Source organism: Phaenicophaeus curvirostris, chromosome 18 (genome assembly GCF_032191515.1).
Source record: "Phaenicophaeus curvirostris isolate KB17595 chromosome 18, BPBGC_Pcur_1.0, whole genome shotgun sequence".
Taxonomy (NCBI): domain Eukaryota; kingdom Metazoa; phylum Chordata; class Aves; order Cuculiformes; family Cuculidae; genus Phaenicophaeus; species Phaenicophaeus curvirostris.
In genome coordinates, this window is record NC_091409.1 from 15,387,783 (window position 1) to 15,414,673 (window position 26,891).

Genomic DNA, 26,891 nt, shown 5'->3' on the forward strand with positions numbered 1-26,891 from the left:
TTTGTGTGGAGCTGGAAACAGCAAAGTTGCTGCTTAGGATGTAGCTGCTCAGGTCTCTACTCGGGACCGTAGTGCAGCTTCGTTATGGTGCTGGTTTAAAAGTGCAGGCAGATACCAGAGGCTGAGAAGTATTGTGTGCCAACTGAAAGTGCTGCAAAGCATATGTGATCTGGTTCACTGGGAGTATTCTTCTGCCCCTCCAAGTCGCTGGGCTGGCAGAAGTGCAAAGGCTGTGGCACAATAACTAAGCTTTTAAAGCAATTTTACTTTGTCACCTAGATAGAAGATTGCAAATTTCTGCTTTGTATTTCTGAGTCTTCTTCCCCCTTCTGCTTCTCTGGTTTGGTTTTGGGTTGTCCCCTTCCCTGCTGAGGAGCAGGCTAGTGTGTAAGCAGGAAATTCACCTGAAAACCAGCACTGGGATGTGATACAAATGGTCTGGGTTTTAGAGGTGGTGTTCTGTTTTTGCTGTAGCCATTAGCTTTACTGCTGTGTTTTTGTTACTCTGAGAGGTTGGAGGGCAGCTTGATGAGACTGTGAATGAGAGTGGGTTCTGAGGATGGGTTCACCACATTTTGTTGTCCACCTGCGATAAGAACATCCCTCTGAGGTAGTCGGGTGGGCTCAGGAGGTGTTTCTGGAATGAGCTTAACCTGAGCCGGTTTGGGCACCTGCTTAGGATGTGCTGAAATGCGTCCTAGTTGTGCCACTCTCTCTTTTCTGAAGATTAATTTAAGCTTGAAGAGTTTATCGTGAAACTTGAATACCTCGTTACTGATAAAACTTGCCCTGTTTAGAAGAACAAAATTTTATTTCCAGCCACAAGGAGTTTTCTGGTATTTATCTGTAGCGAAAGGTTTGTCCCTCCAGATCCTCAGTTTGGGCTATTAATACATGGACATAGTGATGTGTGCTTTTTGCATTGCTAAGGAGAGAGTTGGATTTGATACAAAACTATGGAATAAAAATCAAGGCATTTGCTTTTATATTCACTATTTTTGTTGTTTGCATCACTGATAAATCTGTGATGGTTTTCTTTCAGGATTACATTTTTGGGAGTTGCTGTTTAACCATGTTTGCCAGTCTGGAATTACCTGCAGACCTGTTACGTGCCACAAGATACTGAAGTTGTGGGATTCATTTTGGCAGGTAAAACAAGCAGTGAAGCACTGCACTGTCACTCTTGTTCTTGTACCTTCTCCTCCTGACTGTGCAGCTGATCAGTGCTGGCCTCTGATTGTCTGTGTGTATTGAGAGGGCTGGGTTGTCTCCAGAGCTGACTTTTCCTCTGTGTGGAGGGTTACAGACTTTGCTGCCGGGTTTGTAGCTGCTCTCAGACCCCCAGCCCAGTGAGGACAGCTGAGACGCTTTCCTGTTGTTATGCCTCTTTAATGCCAAAACTTGAAGGAACAGTCTCTCATTAAATTGTTTCAGAGGAAATCTTACTGCACATTTAAGTTGATTTTTAGGTATTCTTTTGTATTATAACAGTGATTCTTAGCCTCACTTAATCTCCTTGTGTAACAACGTGAGACTTGTCTAGTTTAGAAGTCTTTTTTCAGTATTTTTGCTGAAAACAGTTATAGAGTACCTAGAATCCCAGAATGGTTTGGGCTGGAAGGGACCTCAAAGCCCATCCAGTTCCAACACCCTGCCGTGGGAAGGAACACGTCCCACTGGATCCGGTTGCTCCAAGCCCCATTCAACCTGGCCTGGAACACCTCCAGGGATGGGGCAGCCACCACTGCTCTGGGCAACCTGGGCCAGGGCCTCCCCACCCTCACAGCAAAACATTTCTCCCTAAGATCTCATCGTAATTATGTGATTTTAATCTTTGTCTCACAGAATGCTGTGCGTGTAGGTTTGTTTATTGATCTGATTTAACGAGCTCCAAGATCTGTGTGTTGGGCAAGGAAACAGCTGCAACAGTTACCGGAGGAGGATACGCTGTTACCAGATTTCCAGTACAAGCAGGGTTATGTTCAGTGTGTTTCTGGGTTTGGTTGGTGGCTGCCAGCCTGTGTGGGTGCACACGTGTGTGTTATCTGTTAAAGGAAAACCAGCTTCTCAACAGCATTCTGGCCATGCTGGACCTTGTCCATCCCCATCCTGAAAACCTTAATGAATACATTTACCTATTTTCTCGCTGACACATTCAAGTCATACTGCTGAATATGAATGCATGCTCATGAGACACTTCTTCTTCCCAATTTTCTTTTCTTTGCCTTATGAAGTTGCTTGAAAGCCATTATTCTGTGGCAGCAGCAAGGAGAGTTCTGTGTCCTTCAGGAATTATGTTGTAAAAACCTTTTTCTCCTCACTCCCAGTTCTGGATTCCCAAGGGACCTGGTTGCAGTCTCATTTCTGGACTGATTTTTCTTCCTGTTCCCTGTTGCAGCTTTAAATAGTGGTCAGCGTGAGGATGAGGGCCCTGCTCAGCACTGACTTTGCTGTCAGCTAGTGAAGGACATCAGTCCATCTTTCCCTTGACTTTCACCCTCTCCAACCTATTGTGTAATTTGGAAGAGTACTTTTTCAGGTGTAGAGCAGGATTCTACTGCTTTGTATTTAATTGAGCTCCCTGCATATTTGTTTTGAGAGGGTACATGTGCTGGTGTGCCATCAGTTGTGAAAGTGTTTATTCTGAGTTGCCTGAAATGAATAAACAGCTTGGAGATAAAAAGGCTGTGTGGCAGGAAACCTGGGATGGGTTCAGAGACAAAGCCTTGTTTTGGTTTACTTACTTTTCGTAGTGCAGTGGTTGTGAGAAAGCAGTGCAAGAGATTTCAACTCCTGTTTAACAAATTGACATAACCTTAGGTTTGTGGTTGAGCATATCTTGGGATGAGGACACCAAAATACCGGGGTTTTGTTCCCTCCTATGTGCTTTTGGCCCTGGAGCCAGTACCTCATCACTTCGGAGCCCGCTGGCTTTCTGCTGCTCAGCTTGTCCTAGTGAGTGGCAATGGACTGGTTCAGATTTTGCTCTAATCTCGCCTCTCACAGGGATTGGACAGGGTTTTCTGAGCATTACAGAGTCACAGGGTGCTGGGTTTGTGGTGCAGGTGTTTGCTGGCAGGGCTGGTGGCAGGGGCAGTGCCCAGCATGACAGACTGCTTCTGAGGCCCCAGGGGTGGGGCTCAACTGGCCCTCAGCCCATACCTAGACTGGGGAATTGCTGTATCCTACCTGTATTCCTCCTCTGGAGAGTCTCCATCTTGTATGTTTTAGTCCATCCATTGTTTTATCCACATCATAAGTGTGCTGGGGAGATCCAGCTTCCGGCACCGGTGTGGGCTCTGTGTCCTTCGGTTGGACTCTCCAGTCTTCATGGGCTGTCCCTAGCCACCCGCTGCCCACAGGCAATGCTGCAGAGGCATTTGGGTTATTAGTGTGTGCTCTGGCTGTTCATCCCCACCCTGCTTCCTTCATTTACCTATTTTTAATAAATATAGACTATGCTGAATAAGCCTAACTTTATGATAAACAGGTGTAAACACTTTTTATGCTGCTGTCGCCCATCCCAGGGCAGGTTCATGGGTAGATGGTTGCTGCATGGTAGCACTGAGCTTACTCTGAGTTTCCAGGAAGAATTGTGTTGTAGGAGGTACCACAGAATCATCAAATGGTTTGGGTTCTTAAGGACCACAAAGCCCATCCAGCACAACCCCCTGCCATGGGCAGGAACAGCTCCCACTGGATCCGGTTGCTCCAAGCCCCATCCAAGCTGGCCTGGAACACCTCCAGGGATGGGGCAGCCACCACTGCTCTGGACAACCTGGGCCAGGGCCTCCCCACCCTCACAGCAGAACATTTCTCCCAAAGATCTCATCTCACTCTCCTCTCTTCCAGCTGAAAACTGTTCCTCCTCATCCTATCCCTGCACTCCCTGACCCAGAGCCCTTCTCTAGGCTGAACAGCCCCAACTCTCAGCCTGTCCTTGTAATTCCGTAAGGAAAGAAAAAAGGTAGAAGTATTTGTCTGTGCACAAAGCAATCAGCTCTCTGAAAACACTGATCAAGAGCCCCTCCCCAGCTTTCCTGGAGCCCCTTTCAGGACTGGAAGCTGCTCTGAGGTCTCCCCAGAGCCTTTTCTCCAGGCTCAACAGCCCCAGCTCTATGAGCCTGTCCTTGGATGGGAGGTGCTCCAGCACTCAGATCATCTTCATGGCCTCCTCTGGCTCCAATTGATCCACATCCATGTCCTTCTATGATTCTTCCCGAGCTTCCAATGTTAAATTGGAATACCTTTTCCTCTAAAGCACCTCTAAAGCAACAGGGTGCAAAGGTGGGAAGGAGGCTGTGTCCTTTTCATGGGGGGTGGTAGTCAGAGACCTGTTTGTGGTGCCATGTGAGCTTGAATGCTCATGTTCATGAAATGTACTTATGCGGCTCAGTTCAGGTGTGGTTTTGCTTGTCGGAGATGCTCTGTATGCCACTGAGAGCTCACCTGGTTCACAGGAAATGCTGAAGGACTGGACTTCTACCTGTATGTGCTTGAGCTTGGGCTTTTCATGTTTATGTGGAATTAGTGAGTGAAGTTACGCACCGATAATGCTCACGTGCTGGCTCATGATTTATGGAAGTCAACCCTATAACCAGGAGGTTACGGAATTTGTTAGGACGAGGGATGCAGCTGGGATTGATTTGGTTGGAGATGGATGATGTGCTGTGCCCTGCCTGAGGAGGGAGAGTTTGCAAATCATTACTTCCTCCTGTCAGACCCAAGATAAATCCTTCCTGAATGTGAGAGCAGGCTGAACCACGTGTGTTTGAGAGGGAGAGAGGAAAGGTGGATGCAGCAGAGATCCTTGAGGAGCGTAATATGAATTAAAAAAGCAAAGGGAGCTGTAGCACCACGTTCTTTCAGAAAATAAAATGTGAAGCTCAGTCTTGTTTTTTTCCTTAACTCAAGGCTTCCCTGCAGTCCTGTGATTTTCTGAGTCCAATGAAATGTGGGTTGTGGTCCTCAGGGATTTAACAAACTGTATTTTAATAGTGGCCATGCAGGGCTGTAATTGCAAAAAATCCTGCCAGGTTTTGGGACATGGAAGCGAGGTTGGTGGAATCTGATCTGAGCTGCAGCATTGTCATGAAGTCTTCAAAGCCCCAGATTAAGCAGTCTGGGAGACTTGGGCTCTTTGACAGAGAAGATGGAGGCTTCAGACACTTCCAGTCAAAAATGGCTTGGCAGTGTTTGTGTTCATGCAGAGAAATTTGTATTTCTTTGGTGTCTGGGACTGTGAGAAGTTCTTGTATTTCTTGCTGCAAGTGGAATGCCCCGTCTCCTCCACGTAAATGTGCTTTTTCAACACTTAAGTACCTGTATATTTGACTGAGATTTCTCTCCCTGAAAACCTTACTCAGAATTTTCAGATAAATTATTTTCTGTGTAATTTTCTTCAAGATGCAGCCCTTGTATTTCACGGGACATGGTTTAGGGATTGATAGGAATGGTTGGACTCGATGATCCAGTGGGTCCTTTCCAACCTAGTGATTCTGTGATTCTGATTCTGTGGGACACTTGCCTCATTCAGTGCATGGAATGACTGTGCCTGTACACTAAAAAGGTTATGTGTGTGGGACTTGCAGCTCCTTTCTCCCTGAAATCAGTGTGTGTGTGTAATGAGTGATGTGGGAATGCAGAAAGAGAAGGAATTCTCTCCTGATCAGTGTAAAGCCAACTCTGGTGAGGAAGTTGCCCGTCCAAGAAATTATGTGTGAAAATCAGTTTTTCCCAGATGCTGATTAATTGTCACTCTCATTTCATGGGCACCTGATGCGTTCTGGAGTTGTTTAATGTAACACAGGTGCCAAGCACTCAGACCTGTGTAGAGCCATAGAATCATGGAATCATTTAGATTGGAAAAGACCTCTAAGCTCCTCCAGTCCAACTGTCAGCTCCTCCAGTCCAACTGTCAGCTCCTCCAGTCCAACTGTCAGCCCACCGTGCCTGCTGAACCCTGTCCCCAAGCACCATGACCACACAGTTTTTGAACCCTTCCAGGAACGGAGACTCCATCACTGCCTGGGCATCTAGTTCCAACGCTTCACCACTCTGTCAGTAAAGATATTTTCCCTAATATCCAGTCTAACCCCAGCAAAACTTGAGGCCATTTCCTCTCATCCTATTTGTCGTTATTTGGGAGAAGAGCCCAGCACCCACCTCCCCACAACCTCCTTCCAGGAGCTGCAGAGAGCGATAAGGTCTCCCCTCAGCCTCCTCTTCTCCAGGCTCAACAGCCCCAGGGTCCTCAGCTGCTCCCACAACTCCTGTTCTCCAGACCCTTCCCAGCTCTGTTCCCTTCTCTGGATGCACCCCAGCTCCTCCATGTCTTTCCTGGAGTGAGGGGCCCAAAACTGAACCTGGGATTCATGGCTGAGCAGCAAGGAGTCTGGGCAAAACACGGAGATTTCATTGTCCCTGTGTTCACCTGGTGATGAATGTTTACAGTTTTTGTCTCTGTTCAGCATCTTTACATTTCCATGGTCACACTGGGTAAGGTGTGGAAGCCCTATGGACATAGATCAGTGACCGTGGACCATTTTTACTCACTCTCTGTTGCAGGGCTGCAGAAGAGCTTGTGAGACACAATCAGCTTTATTTTTAATCCAAGCTTTGAGTTGTGTTTGGAACTGAGGGCAGGAGGAGGGGTCACTCTGTGTAAGGCAGGAGATTATCCCTCAGTGCTGGGTACCCCAGCTGCTGCAGTGAGGGGCAGAAATCCCGTGTTTTGTAAATGCCAGTAAGGTTGTGCATAGAGGCCTGCCCAAAGCTGAGAGTCTGCTGTCAGTTCTGAGTGCTTATTTCTTCATTTGTTCTGTCCCTTCAGCAGCGAGTGTGCCAACAAGGCAGAGCTGAATCTTGGATTATTGAACATAGGTGTATTTTTTAATGATACTCTTTTTCAGGCTGCTTTCTGGCCATTATCTGCACCTTTCCTTTAGTCTCAGTGTTGTGGTTTTAATTTGTGTTGGGAACTCGAACCTCGGCCAAACTGCAGTCCATGTCCTATGCAAGGGTGCGTTTTCTTTAAGGAAAGGGTTTGGGCTGGTTGTGCTGAATGCCGACATCTTTAGAGTTAAGAGGTCCTGGCTGTCATTTGCTTGTGACAGCACTGGTCAGGAGCAGGTCCCTTTTTTTGTTTTGGCATGAGCTTTGGCTGCTGGTGTGGATGGATTTATCTTTTAGCAATACCTGTGAAGCATTGGGTGTGAGAACAGAGGACTTATGTGTCAGAGTCAGTGCTGTAGCCCTTGTGACAGAGTAGAAAAATGGGATCTTCGCTAAGTATTGGTGATGTTCACCGTAGATGTAGATGTAGGTGTAGGCAGGGACAGAGCAGCCCTGTGGAGAAGGACTTGGGGGTGCTGATTGATGAGAAGCTGGACATGAGCTGGCAATGTATGCTCGTAGCGTAGAAACCCAACCGTGTCCTGGGCTGTATCCAAAGCAATGAGACCAGCAGGGTCAGGGAAGGGATTCTGCCCCTTTGCTTTCATGAGACCTCACCACGGTGAGCCCTGCATCCATTTCTGGAGTCCTCAGCATAGGGAGGATATGAAACTGTTGGAATGGATCTAGAGGAGGCCACGGAGTTGATCGGAGGGCTAGAGCACCTACTGTATGCGGATAGGCTGAGAGAGTTGAGGTTGTTCAGCCTGGAGAAGAGAAGGCAGCAGGGAGACCTTAGAGCAGCTTCCAGTCCTGAAAGGGGCTCCAGGAAGCTGTGAAGGAACATTTTTTACAAGGCCTTGTAGTGATAGGGCAAGGGAGAATGGCTTTAAATTGGAGGGGGTAAGATTTAGATTAGACATTAGGAAGAAACTCTTCACAATGAGAGTAGTGAGGCCCTGGCCCAGATTGCCCAAAGGGGTGATGGCTGCCCCGTCCAGGCTGGACGGGGCTTTGAGCAAGCAAATGCAGTGGGACGTGTCCCTGCCCATGGCTGGGGGTTGGAACTGGATGGTCTTTGAGGTCTCTTCCAACCCAAACCATTCTATGATTCTGTGTTGGGATTCATAACTTCTATCATAGGTTGCACTTCTGTACATGTTAGAACTTAGATTACTGCCGTGACATTGAGCAAAATCTATTGCAAAGTTCTGATGTTTTATAATGTGCAAAACCTCTGATGTGTGACTGATGTACTGAATTCATCCTTGCACACCTCAACAGGGGCACAGGCTGTGTTTGTGCAAATCACAGGTTGTAATGTGCATGAGCAGCATCCCAAATCTTCACAGCCTTGCAGGACAGCACAGCATGCCTGAGATTGCTCTGGCTGTGAGCTAAGTATTTGTCAAATGCTTAAATCTCTTCTGGTGACAGGATGCTGTGTTTCCTGCTGCTTTGCTGGACAAAGGAGCGCCTATTGCACCTGCAGCCCCTGAAATGAAATGTGTTCTTTTTCCTGTCTCTATAATTAAAGTATTGCTGCGAGTGTGGCAGGCTCTGCAAGAATTGATACTGGTGGTGTGCCTGTCCTCAGTACAGAAATCAATGTAATTGATTGTTGTCTTATTTTTTTCCCCTCTACCTGACTGTCGTTTAGGTGAAGGAATACTTCTCTAGTCGCATGCAGCAGCAGGATTCTGTCAGGAAACAGCTTCTGTCTGTTCTGGTGGACGAACAACTTGGGGACTGCAATGGCCACCGGTTCCAAAGCCGCACAGTTTGTCTCGCTGAGCCTAGTGCTGGGTCACCCAGTAGGTGTCTCTGTCAGTGATCTGTGCTAGTGAAAGCAGTTGTTAATATCTTTACACACTTAACGTTATACTTATTCTTTTTTCCCCTTCCAAGAATCATCTTATCGTCTGACAGGCTCCCATGGTCGGAAACAATGGTTTTAGATGATCTACCTAACTTAAAAGATACGTATGAATCCTTGTGCTCCTCAGCTATGGAAGACTTGGAGGTGGATTTTGATTCAGGACTGGAGGAAGATGAGCTGAAGCAGGAGGCTGCTCCTGAGGATTCCACGATCTTTGTAGCTTTTAAAGGAAATATAGATGACAGAGATTTTGAGCAGAAACTAGATACCATATTGGAGAACGTCCCTGGCCTCTTACACATGGGTAAGGTGCCTTCTTGATGTTTTTCAACTGTCCTTAAAATAGTTATTTCAGTAGAGTGCTTGTACAAAGGTATCAATTATATTGGCTTTGAGTTACTTAGTTTGTAATAAGATTTATTGAGGTTTTTCTAAGTGAATGTGGGAGCTGTTCTTCTCAGAGACATGGTGGACACATTTCTGTTGTTGTTCTGTTGTTTAAAACCGATTGCATTAGTAAGTTCGTTCATTCCTGTTCAGTTCCCATGTTCCACTTGTTTATTTCTCATTCGTTTCCATCCACGACGTACTGCTCTGCCATTCAAAAGTGAAACCACGCTTGTCCGTGCAGGAGATAGGTTTTGCTACCAAACCCATCCCGTTTAAACCACTGCAGTGCAGCTGGGAATATGTACCCTCTCCAGTACCTGTGCTGGTTCAGGGCATTACTGCCCCTTTGCTGCTACATTGACCTGCTCTAACTGATTGTTTTTTTCTGCTGGAGGATGTGGAGTGCTCTCACGCACCTGTGTGTGCCCACTGATGGCTGCAACAACCGTGATAACAGGCTTTGGGGACGACAATATCTTCACCAGCACATCTAGCTGTGGAAAAAGGCATATGTCACTGCCTGAGCATCTTTGCAAAGGGTCTTACAATGATTGCTTACAGCTGCTTGCATGTAGTCTTGCTTGGGCAAGACTCATAGTCTTGGAATGGTTTGGGCTGGGAGCTGTTCCAGTGCTCCACCACCCTCTGAGTGAAGAACCTCTTCCTAATGTCCAACCTAACCCTTCCCTGGCACATCTTCCTGCCTTCCCCTCGGTTTTGGGGAGAAGAGCTCAGTGCCTGTTTGTGCTTCCTCGCAAGGGGAGGAGGAGGCAACTGCAATGAGGTCTCCCCTCAGTCTCCTCTTCTTCAGCCTGAGCAGGCCAAGTGACTTCAGCCACTCCCCACACAGCTTCTCCTCCAAACCCTTCACCAACTTCACACCCTCCTCTGGACATTCTCCTTTTTATCCTGTGGCACCCAAACCTGCCCCCAGGGCTCACACTGGGGCCACATCAGTGCCGAGCACAGCAGGACAATCCCATCCCTCGCGGGGCGGGCGATGCCATGCTGGATGCTCCCCAGGACACGGTCGCTCTCTTGCCTACCCGGGCACACTGTTGGCTCGTGGTCAACTTGCCATCACTCAGCACCCCCAGATACCACCCGCTGGCTGCTCTCCAGCCTCTCGCTCCCCAGGCTGCGTGGACACTCAGAACTGACTTGAATGTCAAGTTAGTAAAACATTGGTTTAGACTTGGCAGATACCATGTTTGAAAAACGTGGAAGTGGTGATAATATCTAGGAATACTGAAAGTGTTGATGCAATTCTTACATGTAAAATAGTATAACGTTAATAACTGTAAATACAGGACTGGTGAAACCTCCACAAAGTGAGGTTTTAAAACAATTCCTGTCATGTTGTCAGCCAAAAACATGTTTATAGGTAGAAAGAGGATGCCTTTAATAATACCATCACTGTGCAGCAGAGTGGTGAATTAGTTAAGGACAAGAGATGACCGAATAGAAATGAGCTATTGGCATTCTGAAAGGACACGTTCTTCAGAATGAAATACATATCTGCGTTTTTGCGATGGGTTTAACATAAAGACCTACCCAGAAAAACTCAACACTGGGGGAGAACTTGATGAAGTACAGCTCAGCCTCCAGTGGCAGCAGCCTTTGAGAAAAGGAGACAGTTTCACAGGTGTAGGGCAAGTATTTCCAGAAAAAGAATTTCATTCTTGCAGTCATTTTTTCGCACATCCACCTGCTCCGCTGATAGATCTACTAAATTGGTTTGATCAGACATTTCAGATCTTCCTGAAGTAGTTTATCCACAGAAGATTTCAGATTTTGAGTAATCCATGTTATCAGGTGATTGTGGTGGTTGCTGCATCGCATGTCTGTTGGGTAGTTTCCATATTACTCATTAGCCTGAAGTGCTTTGGCAGCATTGGTCACTGCACGCCTGAACTCTGAACTGCAGACCAACCACTCCAAATTCCCAAAGCCAAATAATTGTTCCAGGTTTTTCAGATATGCGTTTTTGCCAAGTTATTTCATCATATGTGTTTGCAAACTGCCTTTGCGCTTACTCTGACTGGTTTTCTTTCTAGAATCCAACAAGCTAAAACTGCAGAAGATCGAGCCTTGGAACAGTGTCCGCGTTACCTTCAACATCCCCCGGGAAGCTGCTGAGCGACTGCGGATCCTGGCTCAGAATAACAACCAGCAGCTTCGTGACCTGGGAATTCTCTCTGTTCAGATTGAAGGTATTTCACACGTAATTTGCTTCCAAAGGCATTAAGCTAAAATCTCAGTGTTCTCAGCCAGGGATTTTGTGTTCTTGGTTATTGTTGGAAAACTTCTAATTTAGTGATTTGGAGAATGGCTGCAGTGAAAAGGCAGCTCATTAGCTTTTTATTCTCTCAAGAACAGGTTTAATAATAAAAATGATAGCTGAAAATCCTCTGAGCAGCAGGAAACCTCTGGAGTTTGAGTGTTAGCTAGCAGAACTTGCCCTAATTTCTTTATCACAATTGTGTTATATGAAGCTGTTTTCATAAAGTTTTCAATGTATTTCACAATTTAAATATCCATTCTGGACGATTGTCTATGCTCGGGATGAAACCGAGAGCATTTAATGCTGGTCATGGTATTTGTTTTCCTTCAAGCCCAGAAGGTGAGGGCAGCGTGATGCACAACTGTCCTTATAAAGTGCGTATTATGGTGAAGTTCCTCCTGCCTTGACATCTTTTAAATCTCCTTTATAGAAGGTCTGTGTTCTGCTTTTCCACCTCTCATTTGGTTGACCCACACTGTGTGTTCCTTTTAGGGGAAGGTGCTATCAATTTGGCTTTAGCTCAGAACAGAAGCCAAGATGTGCGGATCAACGGCCCCCTGGGAGCAGGCACCCCTGTGCGCATGGAGACGGGGTTTCCCATGCAAGGGGGACAAGGTAAATCCCTTTGGTTTTGGTTTGTTTGGTCTTACACACTTTGAATTTTTTTACTAAGCTAACCATAACATTTCACTGATTATAGCAACTGCTATTTGCAGAATCGTAATTGATGTTTTAGTTACTGTTTCTGTACTGTCAAACCATGTCTCACATTGTGTAAACTGAATAGTTGGCTGCATTTTGTGCCACAAACATTGTGGGGAATTGGGTGGGGCAGATTGATTTGGTCTGGGGTGTTTTGAGGGTTTGATGGTTTGGGATTTGTTTTGGTTTTGGTGTTTTGGGATTTTTACATAAATTCTGTAAAAGCAGATGAGTCCGTGATAGTGAATTCACTTGGAAATGGGGACAGGTTATCACAGCTTTCTGTTTAGCCTCTCATGAAAATGCACGTAAGCCTTTATTTAATGTACAATAATAAACTACTTTGGATTAAATCCATTATAATTATGGGAGAGATGGGACTTTCGTTGTTAGCCTCTCTTCTGATAAACCTTTGAGGTCTGCTCATAGAGAACTCATTTCTGTGCAGAGGTGTAGCTTTATTAAACTCAATGTTTTGGAGCATTGCATGTGCATGATGAGTAATGTTTAACTACAAAAGTCAGATTTATGACATGTTCAAAGAAAGATACTCTGTAATTTACTTTAATAGCTGAATCATAAGGTAAAATAAACTAATTGGTATTTTAGTAAATAAGATTTAAAGCAATTAAGAAAACTGGGAGCATTTTTTTTGTCTGAGTTAATGTAACATGCGTGTGTGGCTGTTGATGAGAAGGCGTGGAAAGAACATTTCCCCTCTAGTAACCTCATTAAACAGTAGCTAAATCATTGTGCTTAACACTTAAAGAAAGGTTTGCTTTGAAAGCAGTTGCTCTGATCTCTTCACTGTGATGATCAGGAGCTTTGTTTCCTGCCTGCAGGTCAACAATATAGCTGTAAACAGTATAATAAATATAAATAACAATGATATAAGCTACAGGCCAACAGTAAAAATTGTTTCATAAAATAGCCACCTCCGGAAGTGAAAGATCTTAGTTTTTCTCTCTTACATGCCCTCGGCTACCATCTGGTACCAGATTTTGGAAACACCTCAGTACAGGTGTAACTGCTGCACTCTGATCGCTTGGTGTTCTGAGTGGCAAGCCAGGCTCAAAGAATTTGTGATTCAGTAGTGTGGCCTTCCTAAACATTTGGTGCTAAAGAGAAGCTTCAGCATGACCTGAACTTGTTTTATTTCAGGGAATCTTGACTTTGAGAGAGAAGCTTGTCTGCTGGGTATTTCAGACAAACAATTCTCAAAGTCTAAAGAAATGTTTTAGTAACAAATAATTTTTTCTTGTAAAAAAATATAATCTAAACTTGTTCTCTCTGTAAAACCTGCAGGCTTTGATCATTGTTATTTGTATCATTAAGGTTTAATAAGGATGAGCAATGCTGCAGCTGTAATGATGTCCCAGGGTGGAAACGTGCCCTCCTCTATGGTGGCAAGTGGTGCTGGTGCTGAGCTGCAGCCAAGGACACCTCGGCCTTCCTCACAGTCAGGTGGGAATATTTACTTGCAGTGCTGACCTGAACACGGTCCTGAATTGCTGTTCTGCAGTGCATGGGCTGAGGCCGTACTTGTAGGAATGTTCCAGAACTGTCCTGGAGTGTTCCCCATGCCATTCCTGGGAGTTACTCCTCCAGCAGAACCCTTCCCACCCCCATTAACCTGGTAAAAATTTACAAGTATTTTGGGTGCCTCATAAGTCCCCAGCTTACTTGGGATTTTGTTCAAGTGCGTTGAGCAGCAGCAGTGGTGTTTTTGTGATAGAACTGTGGTGACTGAGCTTTATGTTTGGGTAAAGGTAAAGGAAGGATGGGTGGAATGAGGCAGATTTTAAACTGAAAGAGGGGAGATTGAGATGAGATCTTGGGACAAAATGTTTTGCTGTGAGTGTGGGAAGGCCCTGGCCCAGGTTGCCCAGAGCAGTGGTGGCTGCCCCATCCCTGGAGGTGTTCCAGGCCAGGTTGGATGGGGCTTGGAGCCCCTGATCCAGTGGGAGCTGTCCCTGCCCATGGCAGGGGTGGATGCGCTTTGAGGTCCATTCCAACCCAAACCATTCCATGATTCTAAAATTCTATGTCTCCGATAGGAAGGAAGTGCACTTGGCTGAGCACAAGTGCTTTCAAGAGGGGTGGGCAGATTGGAGGTTTAAGGATTGGGGATCTTGGGGCTGTGAGTGTTTATTGTTTGTAATTCTGCCAGTGCTTGTGTTTGGGGACTACAGAAGAAGGGAGGGGTTATTACTTATCTCTCTGTAAACTGGTGGCAGTGCTTGCCAACTTCTATACATCTCTGCAGTGTTTATTCTTACCAACAGCATTTGTCATAAAAGTTTTAACTATTCTGGAAATACTAGTTTATGAGAGTACCTTAATTCCTTGTAATGTCAATTTTTTTAACTGGTAGGAATAATAGCCCAAACATGTGGGTTGTCCATACAAACTAGGGGACGAGAGCTGGGGTGATGGTGAGTTGAGCAGGAGCCAGCAGGGCACCCTGGCAGCACAAAGGGCCGGCCGTGCCCGGGGTGCATCAAGCCCGGTACCACGAGCCACTCGAGGGAGGGGATTGTCCCACCCTGTGCTGGTGCAGCCCCAGTGTGAGCACTGGGGAAGCTCTGGGTGCCCCGATAGAAGGAGGACATCGAACCACCAGAACGTGCCCAGGGCAGGTGACCCTGATGGGGAAGGGCCTCAGGGGCAGGACTTCCGAGGAGCAGCTGAGGTGGCTTGGCTTGTTCAGCTCGGAGAAGAGAAGTCTGAGGGGTGCCCGCATGGCAGCCTGCAGCTTCCTCAAGGGGAGGTGCCAATCTCCTCTCCCTGTGACCAGCGATGGCACACGGGGGATGGAATGGAGCTGCACCTTGGGCGTTAGGAAAAGCTTTTTCATGGAGCAGGTGGCTGGTTGCTGGAACAGACTCCCAGGGCCTGTCAGAGTTCACAGAGTGTCTGGACAACGCTCTTAGTCACATGGTTTAGTGTCAGGTGGTCCTGTGAGGAGCAGGGAGTTGGACTCAATGATCCTTATGGGTCCCTTCCAACTCGGGGTTCTCTGTGATTCCGCGATTCTAAGTGTGCGGAAGGCTTGCATCACTCTGCAGCAACAAGCACTGTGGCACTATCATGCTTTATTGTAGAGGTTATGAATTGCTGAGACCTGGCTTCTCAGGGTTCCCAAAAGTTTTGCAAACTTTTAGAGCGTTGCCTGTTCTTGGAGAAACTGGAACATTGGACTGTCAGTTTTTATGCTGAGTAAGCAAACGCAAACAAGCAATTTACCCTTTCTTGTTTTGGGGTGGTTTTTGTCTGCAGTAGGTTATTTTGTTTTACTTTTCTTTGCTATTTTAATAGATGCAATGGACCCACTCTTATCTGGGCTAAATATCCAGCAGCAAAACCATCCATCTGGATCTTTAGCTCCCCAGCTTCATTCAATGCAGTCAGTTCCTGTAAACAGGCAGATGAATTCAGCCAACTTTCAGCAGCTACAGCAGCAGACGCAGTTGCAGACACGTCCTCCCCAGCCACATCAGCAGCCACAGCAGGGTATTCGACCCTCATTTACTTCACCAGCACAGGTTCCGGTTCCCCCTGGCTGGAACCAGCTTCCTTCTGGAGCACTTCAGCCTCCTCCAACCCAGGGAGCACTGGGTACATTGGCAGTAAACCCAGGTTGGAAAAAGGCCCCGTTGCCTGGACAAATGCAGCAGCAACTTCAAGCAAGACCATCTCTAGCAACAGTACAAACTCCTACTCATCCTCCACCTCCATATCCTTTTGGAAGCCAGCAAGCTTCCCAGGCTCACTCAAACTTTCCCCAGATGAGCAATCCTGGCCAGTTTACCGCTCCTCAAATGAAAAGCCTTCAGGGAGGGCCCTCACGGGTTCCTACTCCACTACAGCAACCCCACCTGACCAACAAGTCTCCTGCCTCCTCTCCCTCCTCCTTCCAGCAGGGATCTCCTGCATCATCTCCAACAGTTAACCAGACGCAGCAGCAGATGGGACCAAGGCCTCCCCAGAGTAGCACGCTTCCCCAGGGATTTCAGCAGCCTGTCAGTTCTCCTAGCCGTAATCCTATGGTGCAACAGGGGAACGTGCCCCCCAACTTCATGGTGATGCAGCAGCAAAACCAAGGTCAAGTTTTACACCCTGGTTTAGGAGGTAAGAAGTACCGAGATCTTCTTTTGTTTTAAAAAGAAAAGAACATAAGATGGCTAGAACTGATGTTGCTGTGAGTTTTGAAAACAACAAAAGACAGAAGGACAAAGGACAGAAGGACAGAATAAAGGCACAGACTGAGTGTGTGGGTGGATAAGCGTCAGCACCACTTCATTTCTGCTGCCTGTCTCTGTCCCACAGTGTGACAGTGGTACCCAAAGGGTGGGCCCTGGGCCACTGCAGAAGGAATCCCCGTATGCAGTTGCTGCTTGTGCCTGCCAGTTGTCCTTGTGACAATCACTTTTGATGCTTTTCAGCAAGTTCAGGATGTTCTGAGATGCTGTGAGGGTTTTGTTTTGTGGTGGTTCTTTTTTGGGGTGGGGATTTTTTGGGGGAGAGTGAGTCTAATAAGAACAAATGAATGTTTTCTTTCTCTCTTCAGCTTCTTCTGTCACTGTTTACATTTTCTACTATAGAACAGAGGCATTACTTTGCATCTTTCTTTCTAAGCTGTGGATGTCTCTTCTTGACCCTATCTTTATGTGTCATCAGTTTCTTCCCGTGTAGAAAAGGACAGAGCTGTTACTGCTGTGTTGTTGCACTCCCTGTTCCAAAATCAAGAGGTCAAGGGATGTTTTAGCTTCCCTTTGGGCTCTGTTGTCTTCAGTTTTTTCCTCTGCACTCCTCCCTTCTTTTACTTACCTAGAATTATTCTCTAACAGTGGAGGAATTTCATTTGTCAGTCTTTTATGTCCTTGGTGTTTTTCTTCCTGAGCCTTCTACAGTTCTCTGCCAGACCTTGTAGCACTTCTCTCTGCTCACCAAGTTGTTCATCTTTCTGTATACCGGCTGCTCTCAGGTTCCTGTACACAAGCTCTTGCCTAAGCCTTTGAATTATTTTCTTTCTATCCTTGCAAAGCACAAGCCATATTCTTTGTCCACCTACACACACCTCTGTATACTCTGGTTTCTTCTGTTCTCACTGTGTACGTCTGTAGTCTGTCCAGAAGCTGTAAGGAAAACCCGTTTCTTGATCTGCACAGGTGGTCAAGCTGCTGGTTATCACTGTTTGTACCATAGGTCTCACATGAATTCAGAAGAATTTGGTTCAGATGAAGCATCTGTGTCAAAGTTCTCCTCTTCCAGATTGCTATTAAGATCTGCTGGTGCACTGTATTTGGTGGATCTCTTCCTGGAAGCAGTTATTGTTTATTGTAGTCACATTTCCCTACAGTTTTCCCTCACCAGTAGTGTGTCCCCCTCAGGGATCATTTCCTGTAGGAAGCAGAACTACCGCTTCTGGACAGTATCACCTCCTGAGTTCTCCTTCCTTACTAAGTAAACCTACTACAAACAAAACCTGCACTTTTTTGAGTGAAAAAGGACACACTGAATGAACCATCAAAATAGACCTCATTGCTAAAGCCAGTAATCCTGTGAGCTGTCACCTTGGCTCGTTTAAAAGGACAGGATTACAGAGGTTTCAGAAAGCTGTGTTGCTTCCACTTGCTGAGATTTTTGCCTGGCTGACATGCATGCTCATTCCTTGCTAAAATTTGCATATTAATGAAGTTGAAAGTGCGGATCTTTCACTTTTTAAGCTGTCTCGCATTATGTTAACCGAATTGTAACTACAGAGTTTTCATTTTTGAAGCCATCTTGCATGTAAAGGTTTGGCTTAAATTATTACATTCCAATGCCTTCCATTTCACCCAGGTCATTTATCAGATGAGAATTTATATTCAATTTGGAATAAGCCACGTTAGCACTTTTTTTCTTAGTTGAAGCGTTCCTACATGCGAAATTTTCCTAAATGTGTAGCAGCACTAAAACCAGAGTGTAGTGACGTAGTGGTTTGTGCATGTTCCATATTTAGAGATGGGTCTATTGGTTTGACCGCTAAACTTGGTTATTTTGAAATATTAATTACAAACCTCAGATAACATTCGTTAACACAAGCAATACAACTAAGTGTATGAGAAAGCTGGAACTGTGGAAGGAGCCAAAGCCAAATTCTGGCTGTGTGTCTTGGATCAGGAAAACAAAGGACAGGGTTGGCTTTAGCTCTGTGGCATCATCTTGTTAACTGGCAGCAAGTTAACAAGAAGTGGGTCCTGTTAAATCCCTTTCTGCTGCTGCTCCCGTTGGTGGATGGAGGGAGGGTTCTGCTCCATCCCAGGGCAGCGTGGATGTTTTGAGATGTCAAAGCGTGAGCGCTGTGCTGGGTTGGGCGCTGACAGAATTGCTTGCTCGCAGTGGGAATGGCAGGGATCCTTGAACGAGGAGCTGTTCTGGGCTCTGGACACACCAGCTCTTGAGGTTTCTTGGCCATTCTGGGTGGAGAAGTTATTCTGGGTGTGCGTATACCCAGCAGCAGCACAAAGGAGTGTGTACCTGTGTGTTATGGGGAGAGTTGGTGTTGAGAGGAGCACATCACTGGAGCAACAATGCAAGCTGAGTTTGTGTACGTGGAGATAGAGCTTGGATGCAGTAAAGAAAACGGCAAACTATATTACTTTAATTTCTGACAAGTCAAACAGACTTTTTGCTTTCTGGTGGCTGGTTAGGCAGAATTATTGCACAGATAAGACCTATAAATATCTTCAGTGGGTTTCATATGTTGGCAAAACCCACTCTCTGCCCAGCCCTGCGATATGACAATGCAGACTAGAAATGTTCTGCCTGTCCCTCCAGGTACAGTTTTTCTTTGTTTTAATTCCCGTTTTCCATACTTACTAATAAGAGAATTCTTGTGTTCAGGAATGCCCAAGCGCCTCCCGCCGGGGTTCCCTGCAGGCCAGGCTAACCAGAACTTCATGCAAGGTCAGGTGCCTTCCACAGCTCCTGGAACACCGGTGAACAGCGGAGCAGCGCAACTGCAGACGAACCAGAACGTGCAGCACACAGGTCTGTTGGGAATGTGGTGTTCCTCCATTCTTTTTTTTTTTTTTTGTAGAAGTTTAGGCTTTTATTTGTGTAACACATACACCAAACCATTAAACTCTCACCATTAGGGAGTTCATTAGCTGGGGCTGCAGAGGCAGTCTGTGTGCGCTGCTAAATGGAGGTAAGGAAAGCAGGAGGCTGGAGGCTGTGCTCATGCTTTTCAAACAAACCAACCATTATTGATTACGACTGTGATACTGGAATCCAGAAGGATCTGTTAAGAAATTGAATGAAAGTAGTGCTGACATTTGGAAGCGAGGATAATAAAGATACAACACTACAGGAACTTCTTGTCCAGAAAAAAACCCAGAACTGTTATTATCTTACAAGTAGAACAACAGCATAATCTAGTTCTGCTTTGAAAAGATTATTTAATGATTCCCTTGAAAGCTTTGGAAGCTCCTCTGAGAGTTTTGGAAGTCTCCTTACAGTCAGTCCTGTAAAAACTGAATCTTCAGTTGACAAATGTCTCCATTTAACATTAATTGTATTATTAGTCATTTGTCTGCATTATGGATGCCCTGATAGCGTCATTTCACCAGTACCCCATGCATGCTTATATTTTAAGCCATTATAAAATAACCTCAGGGTTTGAAGCTCATTTTTATTAGGAATTATTCTGTTGAGTTTGGCGATACTGAGGAAGATCTCGAAACTTATGTACAGGTAACAACTGAAGCAATGTTTCTGTTGTGCCTTTTGCAGTGGGGTGCATGGGAAGGACCAGTCTAAGTGTTTATTTTGTGAAGTATGGTGTTCCCTTTTGGCAGCTAACACATGCCACTAGCATCAAATATTGCATCCTGGGACTGCAAATATGTCGGATACTCTAGTTCATTGGAAAACGGAGGAAAATGGGTTTGGAGAACTTGCTTAGCATCAAAAGTTATGAAGACTCTTGTACCATTCCAACCAGTTTCTTAACTGCTGATTTGTGTTTTAAGGTGGCCAAGGATCTGGACCTCCTCAAAGTCAGATGCAGGCACCGCATGGCCCACCCAATATGATGCAGACCAATCTCATGGGGCTTCATGGAAATATGAACAACCAGCAGGCTGGTGCCAGTGGGGTGCCACAAGTCAACATGGGCAACATCCAGGGACAGCCTCAGCAAGGACCACAGTCTCAGCTCATGGGAATGCACCAGCAAATCGTATCCTCTCAAGGGCAGATGGTAAACATTCAGGCTCAGGGATCGCTGAACCCTCAAAACCAGATGATACTGTCTCGAACTCAGCTCATGCCACAAGGCCAAATGATGGTGACGCCACAAAACCAAAATCTTGGTCCTTCTCCCCAAAGGATGACCCCTCCCAAGCAGATGATTCCCCAGCAGGGACAACAGATGATGTCTACACACAATCAGATGATGGGGCCGCAGGGCCAGGTCATGTTGCAGCAGAACTCAATGATGGAACAGATGATGACCACTCAGATGCAAGGAAATAAACAGCCTTTTAGTACTCAAAACCAGTCCAATGTTATGACGGGGCCAGCTCAACTGATGAGAGGACCAACCCCAAACATGCAAGGAAACATGGTGCAGTTCACTGGGCAGATGATGGCACAGCAAGGCCCGGTGAATGGGAATCCTTCTCAGGTTATGGGAATGCAAGGGCAAGTTTTAAGACCCGCTGGGCCTGGTCCACACATAGCTCAGCAACTTGGGGATACTGCTACTACAACAAATAATGATGTGAACATGACACCGATGTTACCTGATGTCCCTGTGCAGCAGCCAAACATGGTGCCTTCTCATATGCAAGCAATGCAAGGAAACAACAATGCTTCAGGGAGTCATTTCTCTGGCCATGGTCTACCTTTCAATACAGGGTTTAGTGGGCCGCCAAATGGTAATCAGATTTCCTGTGGGCAGAATCCTGGCTTTCCTGTCAATAAAGATGTTACCCTCACAAGCCCGCTTTTGGTTAACCTTCTGCAAAGTGACATATCGGCAGGACACTTTGGTGTGAACAACAAACAAAACAACCAGAATGCCAACAAGCCGAAGAAGAAGAAGCCTCCAAGGAAGAAGAAAAATAATCAACAACTAGAACAAGCAACGTAGGTTGACTATTCCCTTGTTTTCATAAGGGGTGTGGGGAAGCTCCACAGGCAACCTGTCACTGTTTTTTCAGCAAGTATGGGATGAGAAAGGACCCGTGTTTGTATTCTGGTGGTTTCTCTAATATTTAAATGATCACCCACTGGTAACTCTGCTGCTGGGGAGTTTGTTCAAGATTAAAAAAAACCCATGCAAACATTCCAGCTTGGTTATAAAACCAAACTGTAACAGCACTTTTCCTTCCATTTACTGGTTAAATCACAGAATCCCAGCATGGTGGGGTTGGAAGGGCCCTCTGGAGCTCAGCCAGTCCCACCCCCTGCTAAAGCAGGATTATCTCCAGTGGGTTGCACCTGGGCATGTCCAAGCGGGTTTGGATCTCTCTGAGGAAGGAGACTCCACACCCTTCTGGGCAGCTGGTTCCAGTACTCCATCACCCTCACAGGAGAGAAATTTTTCTTCATGGTCAGCTGGAACTTCCCATTTTTGCTCCATTTTGTGCCCGTCACTCTTTGTCCTGTCTCTGGGCACTGCTGAGAAGAGCCTGGCCCCATCCTTCTGCCCCCCAGCCTTTAGATATTGATCAGCATTGATGGGATTACCTCTCAGTCTTCTCTTCTCCAGGCTACCCAGACCCAAGTCTCTCTGGCTTTCCTCCGGTCCCCTCATCATCTCCATGGCCTCCACTGGACTCTATCCAATAGTTCCTTATCTTTCCTGAGCTGGGAGCCCAGAACTGGACACAGTACCCGAGATGAGGCCTCCCTAGAGCAGAGCAGAGGGGGAGGAGAACCTTTCTTGCCCTGCTGGCAATGCTCTTCTCCATGCACCCCAGGATAACCTTGGTGTTCTTCTCCAGGAGAGCACGTTGCTGGGTCATCATCAACTTGTTGTCCACCAGCACTCCCACATCCTTCTCAGAAGAGCTGCTTCCCAGCTGGTCAGCCCCTCACCTGTACTGGTGCAAGGGACTGTTCCTTCCCAGGTGTATGCCTCTGCACTTGCTTTTGTTGAACCTCATAAGGTTCCTCCCTGCCCAGCTCTCCAGCCCGTCCAGGTCTCACTGGATGGCAGCACAGCCTTCCAGTGGTGCAGCCACTCCTGGGTTTGTGTCATCAGCAAACGTGCGGAGGGTCCACTCTGTCCCCTCATGCAGGTTATTGATGAAGGTGTTGAACAAGTCTGGGCCCAGTACTGGGGAACAATGTTGGCCCCAGGCTTCCCATTTGACTCTGCCCCACCGATCCCAACCCTCCGAGCTCTGCCATGCAGCCAATTCTCTGTCACTGTCCACTCATCCAACCCACACTTCCTAAGCTTTCCTATGAGGATGTTGTGTCAGAAGCCTTCCTGAAGTCACGGTAGACAACATCCACTGCTCTTCCCTCACCTATCCAGCTGGTTATGCCATGATAGGAGGCTATCGAATTAGTCAAGCATGCTTCCCCCTTGGTGAATCCATGCTAACCACTCTCAATAACCTCCTTTTCCTCCATCTGCTTGGAGGTGACCTCCAGGATGAGCTGTTCCATCACCTTTCCAGGGATGGCGGTGAGGCTGACTGACCTGTAGTTTTCTGGGTCCTCCTTGCCCTTTTTGAAGACAAATGTGACATTGGCTCTTTCTCCAGTCCTCAGGCACCTCTCCTGTTCTCCATGACTTTTAAAAGATGATGGAGAATGACATAGCGATAACATCTGCCGGCTCCCTCAGCAGTTATGGGTAAATCCCACTGGAGCCCATGGATTTGTGGATGTCTGGCTTGCCTAAATGATCCCTAACTGGGTCCTCCCTGACCGAGGGAGAGTGTAGAAGGAAGTGTAGCATGTGGCAGGGAGGTGTGGAATGCAGCACAGGGTGCCACAGCCCCTGGAAGAGGAGGCTGCAGTCTGACAGCTGTGATCAAAGGTTGGGAAGTGCTTTCAGAAGAACCAGAAGCCTTTGTAGAATGTGCAGTAGAGATTTTGGATTTTTCCTTAATTATATGCATATCCCAAGATGTTTCTGCCGAGAATTGTGCTGATCTTCTCTCTCAGCTGAAGCTGCATCTAGAATTTAGCAGGAGGAGTCTGGTACTTGCTGGGTATGAGGATAGCAAGCACAAGCAATGCAGGGCGTCTTGGTTTAGGAGAGATTAGGAAGGAAGAACACCCCACAGCTCTTGGGAGGGAAGAGGCGAATGGGTGATACTGAAAGGTAATGAATGTGCCCTTTCAGTGGTGTTACTAAATCTTTCCATATCTCTCTGGCTGGCGTGTTTGTTCTTGTCAGCCACCCTGTGAGCCTTTGCTGGGCACAGGCTGCTCACACCAGCACAGGGGGCTGGGTGGTGTTAACATGCTGTTACCCAGCTGAGATGGCACAGGCCGATGGGCTGGATTGGAGTATTTGGATGTTGCAGGGGCAGTGACATGAACCCCAGTGGAACTTCTGGGCATGGTTGCCTGTTTGCTTTAAAAAAACCATGAAAAACTCTCCTCAGAAAACAAAACTTGAGGAATATCCAAAATTCAGAGGTAAATTCTTAAACACCCAGAAAGGTAGCAGTGACACAAAGCTGCTTGAGTGGCTGAGTCCCACCAGTCCCACCCCTTGAATAATTATTCTGCGTCTTTAACCTGAAGGCAGGATAACTGCCTTCTCCAGAGATGTCCAGTGGAGGATGTTCAGGTATGAAGCCACCATTCACATTTTATTTTCTCTCTGGGTTAGTCAGAGCGTGGCCCCTCCCTGCATTTTCTGCACAATGTTGACATTCCTTCATGAAGATGGAATTAATGTCCTCATGAACATTTTGGTTCTGGACTGAAATGAGATATTAGGAGAAATGTTTTCCTGTGAGGGTGGGGAAGCCCTGGCCCAGGTTGCCCAGAGCAGTTGTGGCTGCCCCATCCCTGGAGGTGTTCCAGGCCAGGTTGGATGGGGCTTGGAGAGACTGGATCCAGTGGGAGGTGTCTCTGCCCATGGCAGGGGTGTAGAACTGGATGGGCTCTCAGGTCCCTTCCAACCATTCTAGAATTCCGTGAAATATTAGTTATGGAAAGAGTGGTGAAGCACTGGAACTGACCGCCCAGGGCAGTGGTGGAGTCTCTGTCCCTGGAGGGGTTCAAAAACTGTGTGCCTCTGGCACTTTGGGACGTGGTTTAGCAGGCATAGTGGGGTTGGGCTGATGGCTGGACTGGATGAGCTTGGAGGACTATTCCAACCTTAATAATTCTGTGATTCTAAGAGTGGGCTGTGACAGTGTGTTACACAAGGCAGTGCTGTGTGGTCTGTTTGTAGAGAACAGTAGCAGTAGGGTGGAATGTGCATCTTCCTGCTTTTGATACCTTAGATTCTGTAGAGAGTTTCAGGTAACAATGAGGGATTTTCCTGTTTGATGTTCACCTGATGCTCAAAGCTATCCCGAGGTCTTTCAGACTATATCAACGTCTTATTTTTCTTTGTATCAAAACCACTGACGCTGCATAGCTGCTTCCCAACAATTTTTATGGTATTGATTGTGCTGATCATCTCCAGCAAAGTAAGAGGTACAAACATTGTGTCACTGTTTGTCATCTGCATCTTTTATGGAAAAGGTTTCTTCCTCCAAATCAAAAACCGTGTATTTCTAGGCAGGAAAGATCTGTCGCTCTGTGGACTTAGTGCTTCAATTCTAAATGGATTCCAATAAAATAATAGTAACGTCTGCTGTAGGGAGCTGCCTTCCCATGGAGATGCCAAAGGATTTGGAGGGAGCGGGTGAGCTGACACTCTCTTCTGAAAAGAAAATCCATCAGTTGTTAAAAAGCCTTATTAGGGTTTAGTTTTCATTGGTCTCCCTGATGATCACCCAGCTTCACTGTGGCCTGAGGACACCAATAAATGGAGATAGAAACCTCTCCTCTGAGCATACCCAACCCCACAGGACTATTGGCGTGTTAAAAGTGTTTGCAGTAAAAGAAGCCTAAACAACAGCTTTCCCATTGAGTTATAACAGCTCAAAAGAATCTCTTGCTTTTAAATAAGGCTTTATTCAGATTTCTGTGTACTTAACAAAGGAAGCATCCTTAACAAAAGATGATTTTAGAGGTCTTTTCCAACCTTAATGACTCCATGATTCTATCAAGGTTGCTGCAGAGCGTTGTTCCCTGTCGACAGGGCTGGTGCCGCTCACATCCATGCTGTGATTTTATTTTTCCACACCTTATCTTGGCATCTGCAGCCCTTTTTGGGGTTGGGATTTTTGGGGATTTCTCTTTTTTTTGGTTTGTTTTCTGCAAGTCTCTCTCCACCCTGCCAAGGGATTTTGTACCTGAATGTTGTGCTTGGGAATGCAGCTGGTGGAGCAAAAGGTTCACTTGTGACAATCCATACTGCACCCAATGTGCAGTTGGGGGTTTTTTTATGCATCCAAAGCAGCAGGAGAGAAGAAAAAATACGGAACATTTGTCCCTCTCACACAAACTTCTCATCTGACTTGCTATTCACATTCAGAATTCAGCTTTTTTTGTCGAGTGGTGGTTGCTAAATATGCCCAGTGAATTTCAGCTCCATTCAAAGTTAGGTCTAAATCATCCAGGAATAACCATGCAATCTTTCCTATAGTAACTGCTCTTCTCGTGTCTGTTTTGCAGGGTTTGTGCAGTTTTCCCCATCAACCCACCTGGCAAGGAGGTGGTTTTTAAGAATCCATTTTGCGCTGTGCTTGTTTTCTAGGTTAAACCTCTTAGTGCAGGGATGCTCTGCATTGCCTTTTTATCTAATCCTTAACTGTAGCATTTTTAATCTTCCACCATTACAAAGAAATCACAAATGCAGAATTGCCAGTTTAAGGTTGTATTTGCAATTGTAGCCATTTATTCCAGCTCAGTTGCTGGCTCCTGCATTGAAGACTGCTGCGCCTCTGAGTGAGTTTACTGCCAGAGTTTGTGTTCATTTCTGGCTGCTAATATAGTGCTGCTGAGGCACAAGGATGCATTTTGCTAATTTTCGTCAAATTTATTGGCCTCTAAGCCTACAACTGCATCAGAAAAAGTATTGCTTTGCTGGATTAGGGAGAGGTATAACTCCAAATACTTCCCTGCAATAGCTGCCCCCTCAGCAGTGCTTGGAGCAATTCTGTGTTTGCCCTGTTTCTTCTCTCTTGGTTTATGTTCTCCCCAGTTTTAACCTGCAAAAGTTAGGGACTTCCAAGGTCACGCACTGCTTTTGGGATGTGGCTAGGTGGCTTCTAGGACACACGGACAGCCCGGGTCCATCCAGGTCAAATGTACGGATGCCTGAAAATGTGACTCTCAAAAAAGATTAAATGGGATCAGTCTCTCTGCCTTTATACACTTCAGATTCTCATTTTGCTGAAAATGAGAATCTTTTGTCCTTGGCATTTCTGTGTGATTCTGCCTCTCTTCGTTGGCAGCGGGCTTATTTTGATGTCTTTAATTTCAACTCAGAGCTTTTAATAATGTAGGTCTCCCTGCAGCCTTCATATATTCATGAAGCTGATAAGCATTTAAGGTCTTCTGCTCTTCATCCCTCTTTATTGCACATCTCTGACCATATGTGTTGATAGCGATAGAAACTTGGGTATTTCTAAGTCTTCCAAAGCCGTCTGCGTTCAGTGG

The 26,891-nt window shown here is 46.2% G+C and overlaps 1 protein-coding gene across 5 annotated transcripts in view; it reads left to right on the forward strand.

Annotated features, from left to right (window-relative positions):
- Positions 1-1,068: 1,068 nt before the first annotated feature.
- Positions 1,069-26,891, forward strand: part of NCOA6 (nuclear receptor coactivator 6) — a 40,421-nt gene continuing 14,598 nt past the window's right edge. For 3 of the 5 annotated variants that reach the window (XM_069871703.1, XM_069871704.1, XM_069871706.1), the window contains exons 1-9: positions 1,070-1,149; positions 8,555-8,708; positions 8,803-9,077; positions 11,221-11,376; positions 11,940-12,062; positions 13,485-13,613; positions 15,468-16,280; positions 19,038-19,184; positions 20,168-21,287. In XM_069871703.1, the coding sequence (XP_069727804.1) occupies positions 8,843-9,077; positions 11,221-11,376; positions 11,940-12,062; positions 13,485-13,613; positions 15,468-16,280; positions 19,038-19,184; positions 20,168-21,287 (2,723 nt within the window). In that variant the 5' untranslated portion in view covers positions 1,070-1,149; positions 8,555-8,708; positions 8,803-8,842. Of the gene's footprint in view, positions 1,150-8,554; positions 8,709-8,802; positions 9,078-11,220; positions 11,377-11,939; positions 12,063-13,484; positions 13,614-15,467; positions 16,281-19,037; positions 19,185-20,167; positions 21,288-26,891 lie in introns of all 5 variants that reach the window. The other 2 variants (XM_069871705.1, XM_069871707.1) reach the window with 2 other exon arrangements.